At 32.5% G+C, this 11211-nt stretch overlaps 1 protein-coding gene across 1 annotated transcript; it reads right to left on the reverse strand.

The window, feature by feature from the left end:
• Positions 1-7947: 7947 nt before the first annotated feature.
• Positions 7948-10324, reverse strand: LOC147405755 (homeobox-leucine zipper protein ATHB-13-like). Its single transcript, XM_086433600.1, has 3 exons — positions 10061-10324; positions 9587-9936; positions 7948-8631 (listed from the first exon to the last, which is right to left on the reverse strand). The coding sequence occupies exons 1-3, from the start codon at positions 10188-10190 to the stop codon at positions 8266-8268; spliced, it is 846 nt and encodes a 281-aa protein (XP_086289726.1). The 5' UTR covers positions 10191-10324; the 3' UTR covers positions 7948-8265.
• Positions 10325-11211: the final 887 nt, after the last annotated feature.

The raw sequence follows: 11211 nt of genomic DNA on the forward strand, positions 1-11211 counted from the left end.
GATAACGTATCATTATTATCCTCTATAATGATCATTCAATCTACTACATTAATAATAAAAAATAGAACTACTTGCACACCACCTAGAACCGATTGTCCTAGCATTTGAAAAATCTCCTTTGCACTCCCTCTTGTATGATTGCACCCACAAAGAAATAAAAGATTAAAAAAGAAGAAGTTGGAACTAATATTTTCCCGGCTAATCATCATATCACTCCCTACAAGCGAAACCCACATTTGATCCTCTATACCCAAGTCGAATACATGATGAAACAAAATATAAAATCGCACGAAGAATTCCTTGAGAAGCAAATTAATCCATGGCTTTATGCTAAAGAGCTTCACAATTTAGGTGGGTGTGACCGGAAACAGGATTTAAGGCTGTTGAGAAGTGTGAGGGAAGCAAAGAGGTCGTGAAGAGAGGATTCAAGAATGTCGATGCGACGTTGGAGAGAGGTAATGAGGGATAGGGTTTCTTGTTACTTGTTGGTTGTCTTGTTGTTGTTGTTGTTGTTGTTGTGGTTTGTGATATTGAAGGTAGAAATAGGTTTGTAAGGATTGAAGGAGGTGAGTGTCAATAGCTTGAAACTCACCTCCTTGCACCCCAACTATGGAGGGTGAAATCTACAAGTCCCAAGGTGGAGACATGTGTTCATAGGTATATGTGTTATTTGACCTAGCATAAGTACTCCGAACTGTAAGATCTTTGAAGAGTTTGCCATCACAGATTGTCCCGAATCCCATTTTTTAGGGATCTGGACTTTGTGGGTTCCTATGATTAGAAGGATTCCAAAAGGGGTTAAAAATCCTAATTAAGAGAGGATTGCTTAATTAGGATAAGATGAAATACGAAACGTCTTAAAAGGTGGGATTCTCAATCCCACTTTCTATAAAAAAGGGCAGGGCACATTTAATCAAATCAAGGGTACACAAACTCTTTATCCAAAAAACTGTCAAAATTGTTCTGAAGTCTATAACTTGGGTGTTAGAGGTTCTGTAGTACATGTACACTCATGAGATCTTCAAAGAGCAGGAAAGCACCATCAGAGTTGGTAGATCTCGAGGAAGAGTGAGGATTCTTTTTCCCTACACCAGCAAAAGTAAGAATTTTTAAAAGAAAGTTTCTATTGCCACACCAACTTTTACTAAGAGCATCAAATGCATGTTAATTCTTTGGTGATTTCATATGAACTAGAGTTCTCTTACCAAAATTTGGTGTAGCAATAGAAGCTCTCTTGTGACCTGCAATTAATTGCTGCCTAAAAAAATACTTTCATAATGAGGACTATTTTGATGGAAGGACACATTATAAAATTTAGGCCTTGCTTGGCTATACTACAAATCATTTGCAAATGTAAATAATTTTCTAAAATCAATTTTATATGTGCTTGGTTACCCATTGCAAAAATTTTGTATGGATCACCTAAATTCTCAAGAAATTTCAGCAAATGATTTGCGGCATAAAAAGTACCGCAAATTATTTGACTCCAACCTATATATATATAAATTTACTAAAATACCCCTCACCAAGAAAATTAATCAAATTATAAATTGCTTGATCAAAAAATATACACATAAATTTATAAAAATACCCCTCCTCAAAGATAAATTAAATTGTATAATAAAATTTCAAAAATACCCTTCATTGAAGAAACTTTTAAATGATAAGAATAGCCCTTAATAATTATTGCAATGACATGCATATGAATTAGAAAAATATATCTCATCATAACATTTACTTGCATATTGAAATTATAGAAATACCCCTTATCAATTTTATTATAAAAACATCTCTCATCATAGAGGTATTTTTGTAAATTCATATGCATGTTATTGTAATAAGTACTAAAAGTATTTTCTAAATTCATTTGTGTTAATGTAGCAAGTATTGAGGGTATAATTGTAATTTGAATAATTATTTTCACAAGGTAAATCACAACGAAATTTTTTATTGCAAATATGATCCAATCACAAAAAAATAAAAAAATAAAAAAAAATTAAATTAATAAAAAAATTCACTATCAAGCAATAGTAACTCTGTGAAGAAGGTAATTTGCTATTCTCATCAACAGAAAAAAGTTGAATATAATTCTTCTAAAAATGCATTGTGGCACAATCAATTAGGCCTAATAATCCCATGGTATTCAAACATTCTCTTATCCTATAAACAAAAGAAAAATTAGTTTGACTAATGATTATGAATCAATTAGATTTGTTTTTTTTTTTTACCAAATCTAATGAGTTTAGATAGATTATATTACCACACCAACTTTTGCTAATGCCACCCCAATTCATATGTAAATCACCAAAGAATTAGCACACATCGTTCACAAAAGTTGGTGTGGCAAAGTAGAAGCTCTTAAATTTCAATGTTGCCATTAAATTTGAAAATTTTGCGTTTATATCCACCAAAGGCCCTATTTGGGTTATTTGATAAATTTGGGTGTCCTACCCGGCTTTGTCGGTTACACGAAGAGAACTACAAATTCAAGCTCTAAGTGAAAAAACAAAGGAGTAAATTTGACATCAAGGGCTGTCGAATTTGCTTGGATTTAGTCAAATTTGATCTATCGTGACATTCAATTTAGTCGTTGTAGCATCCTATGAGGTGTCGGCCTTGGATTCCCAGAAGTTCATATCACTTTGAATAAGATTGATTCGAGGAGGATCAAACTTGTACTCCTTTCCATCAAGAACTCGTTTGGATTCGATGGATCTAAGTAAAAGTGCCCGGATTTTCTTTGTGCCACCAATCCTAATCTATTGGTGTGCAATAAGTAAATTTGGAATGACAATATAAATTCCCATCTGAAAAACTTAGAGCAGCCACGAGTTATTTACAGGAGAGGGCCTTCAATTATTTTTAGAGAGATCTACGGGGTAGGCCTATTTGTTGCAAATTTATTACAAAAACTCCCTTATTTTATCAAGTTTGTTAACCGAACAAACCTTACTTTATGAATCAGAATAGTACGACTAACTTAGTAAGATTTCAAATATTACTAAAGGTTATTGGACTTACATGGATTATCAAATTAGCAATCAAACACCACAGACTTCTAGACTTCATGGAGAAACTCAGATTGAAAAGAAAAAAAAAATTTCAAAAAACAAAACTTTTTTGAATTTGATTGTAGGTTTTGAAAATGGATAGTTACTGAACTTCTAAATTTAAAATTAAAATTCAATGATGAAAATTAATTAATTTTTTCCTAATAATTTTTCAAAATTTTTAAAATTTTATCCTCTGTAATTATGTGGCATTAGATCATGTTTTTGGATGCCACAATATGATGCGGTTAGAAACCACTCCTAGGTACATTACGTAACAAATTAATCACGTAAATTTGAATTTTACAACATTGATCCGAACTCCAAGGTTTGCTAGATAATAAATTATTGCATTTTTATTACAAAAACTCCCTTGGAATCTTGACAATTCTAAGGGAAGCATACTTTATGAAATTTGCTACCCACCAAACCTTACTTTATTAAGCCGGTTACCTAGCAAATCTTGTAGAAGTGATTCATGTTGTAAAATTCAAATTGATGGGATTAATCTAATAATTTAAGTTACCTTGGAGTGGATCCTAACCACATCAATTTGTGATATTCAAAAATATGATCTGATGCCACATGTTATAAAGGATAAAATTCTACGAAATATGAAAAAAATTAAAATAAAAAGTTAATTTTTATCGATTATACTTAACAATAAGTCATTTTGAATTTTATTCTTTTGGATGTGAGTTTTTCCATAAAATTTAGAAGACTGGATTACTAATTTGATAATCTATGTAGGCCCAACGACCCTTAGTAAGATTTAAAATCTTACTAAGTTAGTCATGATAGCCGGATTCATAAAAAATAGGTTTGTTAAGCTAACATACTCGATAAAGTAAGGGAGTTTTTATAATAAAATTGCAATAGACAGATCTGCCACATAAATTATTCTATTTTTAAGTCTCTTCCCATCGTTGGATACCGTTGGACGCTAGGTGGTGGATGTACGAATGTCAGTCGAATCTATGAATGACAGACACGTGTAATAATGGGAATTGCGTCTCGTTAAGTACGACTAGTGCTTTTATATCAACTTGAGATAGATGCTTTCCGTGCTAAGTAAGCATCGATGACTTTGTCAGCAAGATTACGATGCAAACGTCACTATCAAAATTTTGAGGAAGACATCACAAAATGCCACGTTTGATGGATCGAGGGTAAAAAACTGATTTTTAGCCGTTAAATTTTTTTGAGAAAGACGTTAATATCTATTAATTTTTATCGAAATACAAATAAAAAAAGCATCTATGATTCCCACACTCCCACGCTGGAAAAGTGAGATATGAGATACAATCTTGAAGTCACTTCAGGACAACTCTTTCATTTCAACTTGAGCCGTGCTGGAGTGACCTCATGAAGGTATAAACTTTTTTTTCCCCGTCATAAAAAAAATTAATTTCAAAATGCAAGATTAAGTTTACCCCTTTTATAATAAGTCAACGTTGTTTAGTCTTCATGATTTAACATTGAAATTTTGATATTTTTAAAATTTTTATTTAATAATTGAAGTATTTAAAGAGAATTTAAAAAATAAAAATAAAAATTCATGAGTAAATCACCAAGAAAAGTAACCTTAACATCCTGTAAGGGGGTAAGCTTAATCTTGGATTTTGTATCGGAGTAAATCTAATATCATCAATTTTACAGAGGGTGTTTCTAAAATATCATTTCTTATATGATTTTTTAAAATTAATTTTAAGCATAATGTTTACCTCTCTTTCTATCTCTTATATTTGCGTTTGTAATGGAGGGTTCTTGAATTTTTTTTTTAACTTACGCTCCCTGTCCATACCTCCTCTGCTACTTTCCCATCTAGTGCTGCCCTAGGTGATTTGTATGTTTTTTTAAGTGTTGTTATTAGCACTCCAACTTCACTAATTACATTCCAATTAAAATTAAAGGAAACTAAGCTCCTAAGGGTTGGTTTAATGACAATTTCAGATCGATAAGTGATTCATGCCCATATGTCGTGAGTTCGATACTCAATATGAGCATTAATTCCTCAAGAATCACTTGAGAGGGCACACCATCACCTACATGGTGCGTGTGACGTACGTGCATTGTACGTGCTCTGAGACTAGTTATTGGACAAGACCATAGCCTTTGTATGATTTGAGCACATATACGGGCTTGTTCCACTGTCTACAAGGATACTTGATTATCAAAAATATAAAAAAAATAAGTGCATGACTAAAAATAAGAAAAAAATTAGGATGTCAATATATACTCTCTTATTTTTTGTTTAGATTTCTATTTCTTTGAGTTTTGGATTTTATATGAATCTAATTGTAATTGTAAATAACTATTAAATTTTATTTAAGTTTGAACATAATTTTATAATGTTAATATTATAATTTGAGTCAAGTCTTTGTATCCTTTGAAGGGTGTTTTAATCTTTAATTGAGATGTAATAAATAGTTTAAGAAATTGGGTTGTAATAAGTAAAAGTTAAGGTGGTGATATAAACTCTCATTTTTTTTTCATTGATTATGTTATAAGTTGAAGTTGGCGTGCCAACAAATGACACTGCCACATGGTACATGAAAACGATAGAAAACAAAATACATTCTGACGTGGCATTTTATGAGAGGTTTAATTTTGAAATAGCGACAAATATGAGACGTCAAATCAGTGCTAATATCATCATTTCCAACCCTCCTTGTTTTCATCTTCTTCTTTGTTTTCTTTTGTATTGGAATGTGTGCAACCATTCTCTCTCAATTCTTTATGGAGAGATTTACTAGACAGACCCATCTGTTAAGATTTTATTGCAAGTTTGTTACTGAAAAGATCTGATTTTGTCAATCAGACGAACATGACTAACTTAATAAGTTTTCAAATCTTAATAAGGGTTGTCGAGTTCACGTGTATTATCAAAATGGAAATCCAAAATTACAGCCTTCTGAATTTTACGAAAAAAACTTAAATTTGAAAGAAATTTTTTTTCTTTTTTTTTTATGAACTTGATCAAATTGTTGAAAATTGTGGCTACTGAACTCCCAATTTTAAAATTAAAATTTACAGATGAAAATTAAATTTTTTTTCAAAATTCTTAGAAATTTGTCATTCATAACCATATGGCATCACACCATGTTTTGGATGCCACAAATTGATGGGATTCGGATCCATTCGAATATTTGTTGAATAACAAATTAATCACTTCAATTTGAATTTTATGATTTAGATCTCCACTCCAAGGTTTGTTGGTGACAAACTTGATAAAGTAAGGTTTGTTTAGAAAAAACTTTATAAAGTAAGATTTGTGTGTGTGTGAGAGAGAGATTAGAAAGAGAAGCACGTAACATAGATTATAACTTATCACTCTATGATTTTTTTTTCTTTTCTTTTGAATCTAGTTCTCGGGGTCTCAGTAATACATATTCTATCATTCAATCAAAAAAAAAAAAAAAATACATATTCTATCCATCACAAGTGATTCATCTTTCAATGAGCTTCTATTCCATCCCTTTTAATATATTCCAAACATTTTTTCCTTGCCAGAATTTGATTCAAGGGATTTGAGAAATTATTTCTAGATTTTACGTAGTTCTGTATGGTACAGTTATATAATATATTTCTCTTACAATATTGTATTTGAGATGAATTTGTCGTGACTTATCATTATAATAATGATTTTGAATTCTATCTATTGCAACCATCCATCAGATTGAATAAGGATAATAGAAAATATATCCAACCTAGGTATATCTAACAATATGCCTCCTCAGTCTATCAACTCCACCTATATAGAAGATTGTCCAATAATAGTTTGTTTATAGGATTTTCAAGAGATTTACTCAATTAATATTGGTTGTCTAAGGATCATTATAAAAAGTATTCCAATTGAAATCACTATACCTATCAAGGAAAATGGAGAACTTCTAATAATAAATTCTTATGTCTAATTTCTTTTTAGTTATATATCTCATAATTCAAACTTATAGTGTTCAACTATGCTATAATAGAAGGGTGGCGTTCGAAGGCTCTAAAGAGAGCCAAATATTTTTTCAATGTATGGGTTAGAGGTTTTGGAATTGGATGATTTTTTGTGAGGATTATCTTTATGATGAGAAGATCATCCTCACAAAAAATCAATTCATTCCGAAACTTCTAACCCCATCAACAAGTGATTTACAAAAAATGGGTGATCCAAGATTCTTTAACTTGTAAAGTAGGGTTAGAAGTTTTGGAATGAGCTATTTTGGTGAGGATGATCTCTTCACCATAGAAATTATACTAACAAAAAATCAGTCCAATCCAAAACTTCTAACCCCTATTTAAAAAAATGTTTGGTACAATGTTTGGCTCTCTGTAAGGCCTTTGAATGTTTGGCACAATGATTGATAAGACGTTCATATATACATATATATGGGCATGTTCGGCACCCTATTGTTTACCTTACGTTTTACCCTACGTGTTTTGTCCTACATGAGTTAGAAGTTTTGGAATGGGCTGATTTTTAGTTAGGATGATCTTTATTGTGAGGAAACCTCATAAAAAATCAGCCCATTCTGAAACTTGTAACCCCATCAAAAATGGTTTATAAAAAATGGACGGTCCACAATTCTTCAACTTGTAAACATGGGGCTAGAAGTCTCAGAATAGGCTGATTTTTGGTGAGGATGATATCCTCACCGTAGAGATCGTCCTCACAAAAAATCAGCCCATTCCAAAAACTTTTAACCCATATAAGACAAAACATGTAGGGCAAAACATAGGGCAAATAAAAGGGTGCCAAACATTTTCCACACACACACACACACACATATATATATATATATGTCCCCTGTGGAAGGATTGAATCGTGCCATGTCCTTGTTGATCATCGAAGATCCGAGAAATAGAACTCTATGCCTTAAAGAACCCTTATGAGAGAGAGAGAGAGAGAGAGAGAGAGAGAGAATCTTAGGAGTGATGTCTCATATGATTCTCAATATCTTTTATAAAGATTGAATGGGTTATTGCATACTTAATTTTGGTGCAACACTAACTCCTAATCTCTCATGACTTAAATCTCCAATACAAATTCTCCTATATTTTTATTACTTGGTTGTACCCAATCAGTGTGGAACCCACATGACATAGATCTATTCTTACGCAGTACACACCCATCAAAGAATAACATATGAATTCATGCTAATTGAAAAACTTAATTTCTCTCTTAATTAAGCTCAACATTCCAAACTCTGAAATGGGGTTTGATTCAATGGAATTGCTGGTGTTCTGACCACGGCCAAAAGCCGGGATGATCATCGACAGGCTGACCAACGATGCTGCAGAACATATTGCACAAGCTTTCATCCTGAATTGTGTGATTGATCTTATGGCATTGTACATCTGTTTTTGAGGAGTTTTGTTGGAGTTGGGCATTTATAACACTTGTAGACCTGATTGATGTTGGGAAGGGAGGTCTACTTGGGTGTAAGCATAGAGGGCTATCAATTGCTGGTGTTCTTGAGATATCTAAGTTGATATCAGAGCTGTTCTCACTTCTGTTGCTGCATGAAGCCTCAGTTTCTTTATTGAGGTTGATGGATTCAGCTGGTTCTCTACTTTTCAAAGCCAAGATCTGCAATCAAGATGAAGATGAATCAAGAGAAAAAAATAAAGATAAAAAACTGAAGAGAACTTGATGATTTTTTCTACAAAATTAAGGGACTACATGCGCTTTCCAATAATAAAAAATGCCAACTATATATATCTTAAATCAAATGCTAACCAAGATATGTAATAAAGTTTTAATCTTAATTGAGAGCCAAAATCACCCTTTATTATCACCACAACCATGATCAACCACTCAATCAGAGAAGAGAAAGAAATATTTTTTCTCTGTTAATTAAAAATCATGATTGGTTCTACAAAAACATGATCCAACTATAGACTTAACCACCTAAATTAATTAAAATCTATCTCAAAATACCCAAAATTCAACAAGCCAAGATCCTTTTACAAATTTAAATTTTTATAAATAAATTTTCCTGAATAAGTGCACAAGATCAACCTCAGAAGGAAACCCAATATCAAGTTTTAAAGAATGAACACTGCCCAAATCTCCCCTACTCAAAGTCCAAAAATCTAATATGTAGTTAAAAAGCATATAAATTAGGGAAATGTTCAGCACCCTAAGTTTTACCACACACTTTAACAAATGTTTTTTGTCCTACATGGGTTAGAATTTTTGGAATGGGCTGATTTTTTGTGAGGATGATCTCTATGATTAGAAGATCATCCTCCCCAAAAATCAACCCATTCCGAAATGTTTAGCCCCATGTTTACACGTTGAAAAATCGTGGACCGTCCATTTTTTGAAAACCATTTTTGATAGGGTTAGAAGTTTTGGAATGAGCTGATTTTTGGTGAGGATGATCTCCTCACCATAGAGATCATCCTCATCAAAAATCAGCCCATTCCAAAAATTCTAACCCATGTAAGACAAAACACGTTTGTTAAAGTGTGTGGTAAAGCTTAGGGTGCTGAACGGGACCCTATAAATTAAGTTTCATTCATGCAAAAATAAAACTTACCTCAGCATGAAGTTTCTTGTTTTGAGCTTGGAGTGCATCATTATCTGCCTTAATTGCTTCAAATTGTTTCTTTAAAAGGTCATAATCTATTTCCAATTGTTTGGACTTCCATCTAGCTCTTCTGTTCTGAAACCATATGGCTATTTGTCTTGGCTGCAGACCTAGAGCCCTAGCTAACTGCAGTTTCCTCTCAGGTTCAAGCTTGTTACCCAACTCAAAGTTCTTCTCAAGTGTTTTCACTTGTTCCATATTAAGCCTCTTTTTCTTCTCTCCTGCTTGTGAGCCATCATCAGACATGTCATCATCTCCATTTCTTTCTTCACATCTCTTCCCTAGAATAGATTCAACACCTACACAACCATAAACAATTAGTAGCCAATATTGAGAGAGAGAGAGAGAGAGAGAGAGAGAGAGAGAGAGAGAGAGAGAGAGAGAGAGAGAGAGAGAGAGAGAGAGAGAGGTTTTGAGGTGTACATGAGGGAAAGATTGGATTGAGAGAGTTGGGAGGGTGGTGATGATCCTCTTCATGAGAAGTTTGCAACATGAAATGAGGAGGGAAGAAAGACATCTCATTGCAACTCATAGTTAAGCTTGTGTCACCCATCTAAAAAGCTTTGATGGATGTAAAGACAGATGGGTTGAGATATTAGAGGGAGTGGGGGAATAGGAGAGATGTAATATATAATAGCCAACTTAAATAGAAATGATAAAGTAGAAATTTTCAATTGGGAAGGGGTGTGATGAGTGTGACTGATAGCTTATTAGTAAATATATTTACAACGTCTTTTTTCTAGAGAATGACTGAGGTGGAGCTGTTTCTTTATATTTTTTTGTTTGTTATGATGTGAAGTGGGTTTTCTTTATTAAATTTTTTTTTTACATCTTTTATTATATGAGAAATAACATAATATGTTTCCATGAGTAATTTAAATATCATAAGGTACTTTAAGATGTTAAAATTGGGCACAAATAAATCACACCATGATTATCTAAGGTCCATGGAACATCTCACACACAATTGGTCATGTAGTATGTAGATGAAGTTAATAGGGTCAATAAATATGTTTTTTTAAAACTATGCAGAAAACTTGTTGCCCTTTTGACAGCTATGGTGAATGTGTCTAATAAATAGGATTATAATCCCCATCCTACATGATACAATTTGCATACATATTCCCATCAAGGCATTTGCAGAAGAGATCCTAGAAAGGAATATTAAATTATAAATATAAGCATCCAAGATGAGAGCCTAGATCATAACAATATATCATTATGTATAAATTATTCTTTTTCTATTAATCGTCCATAAAAATTTTAGATGATCCAATGAAGAAATCTAAATTATAGAGCCGCGACTGTTTGTTTAGCTTGTAGTGCTAAAGAAAGAGAAATAGATTTAAGTCTCATGTTTCTTTAGTGCTGAGAAATGAAGGACTTTTAGGGAAAAAAAGAAAGAAAATGATGGGTAGTAATATTTGAGCATGACAGATACATGGGAGTTATTTTTAGTGGGAACTGAGAAATAGATGGATTTCTTAAGGGACTTGCTTTCTATACATTTTGATGTTTGAATGAGAAGGGCTTACTTGAGAAATAAGAGAAATGGGTTAGCTATGTCTTAGGGG

The sequence above is a fragment of the Akebia trifoliata genome, chromosome 3, assembly GCF_017979445.1.
Source record: "Akebia trifoliata isolate Shusen 1 chromosome 3, ASM1797944v1, whole genome shotgun sequence".
NCBI lineage: Eukaryota > Viridiplantae > Streptophyta > Magnoliopsida > Ranunculales > Lardizabalaceae > Akebia > Akebia trifoliata.

Bases quoted from the DNA above. Each gene is read 5' to 3' on its own strand.
- LOC147405755 (XM_086433600.1), bottom strand. From the start codon at position 10,190: ATGGGTGACACAAGCTTAACTATGAGTTGCAATGAGATGTCTTTCTTC. The intron at 9,937-10,060 runs GTACACCTCAAA...ATGGTTGTGTAG, and splicing joins CAATCCAATCTTTCCCTCAT to GTGTTGAATCTATTCTAGGG. The intron at 8,632-9,586 runs GTAAGTTTTATT...TCTTGATTGCAG, and splicing joins ACAAGAAACTTCATGCTGAG to ATCTTGGCTTTGAAAAGTAG.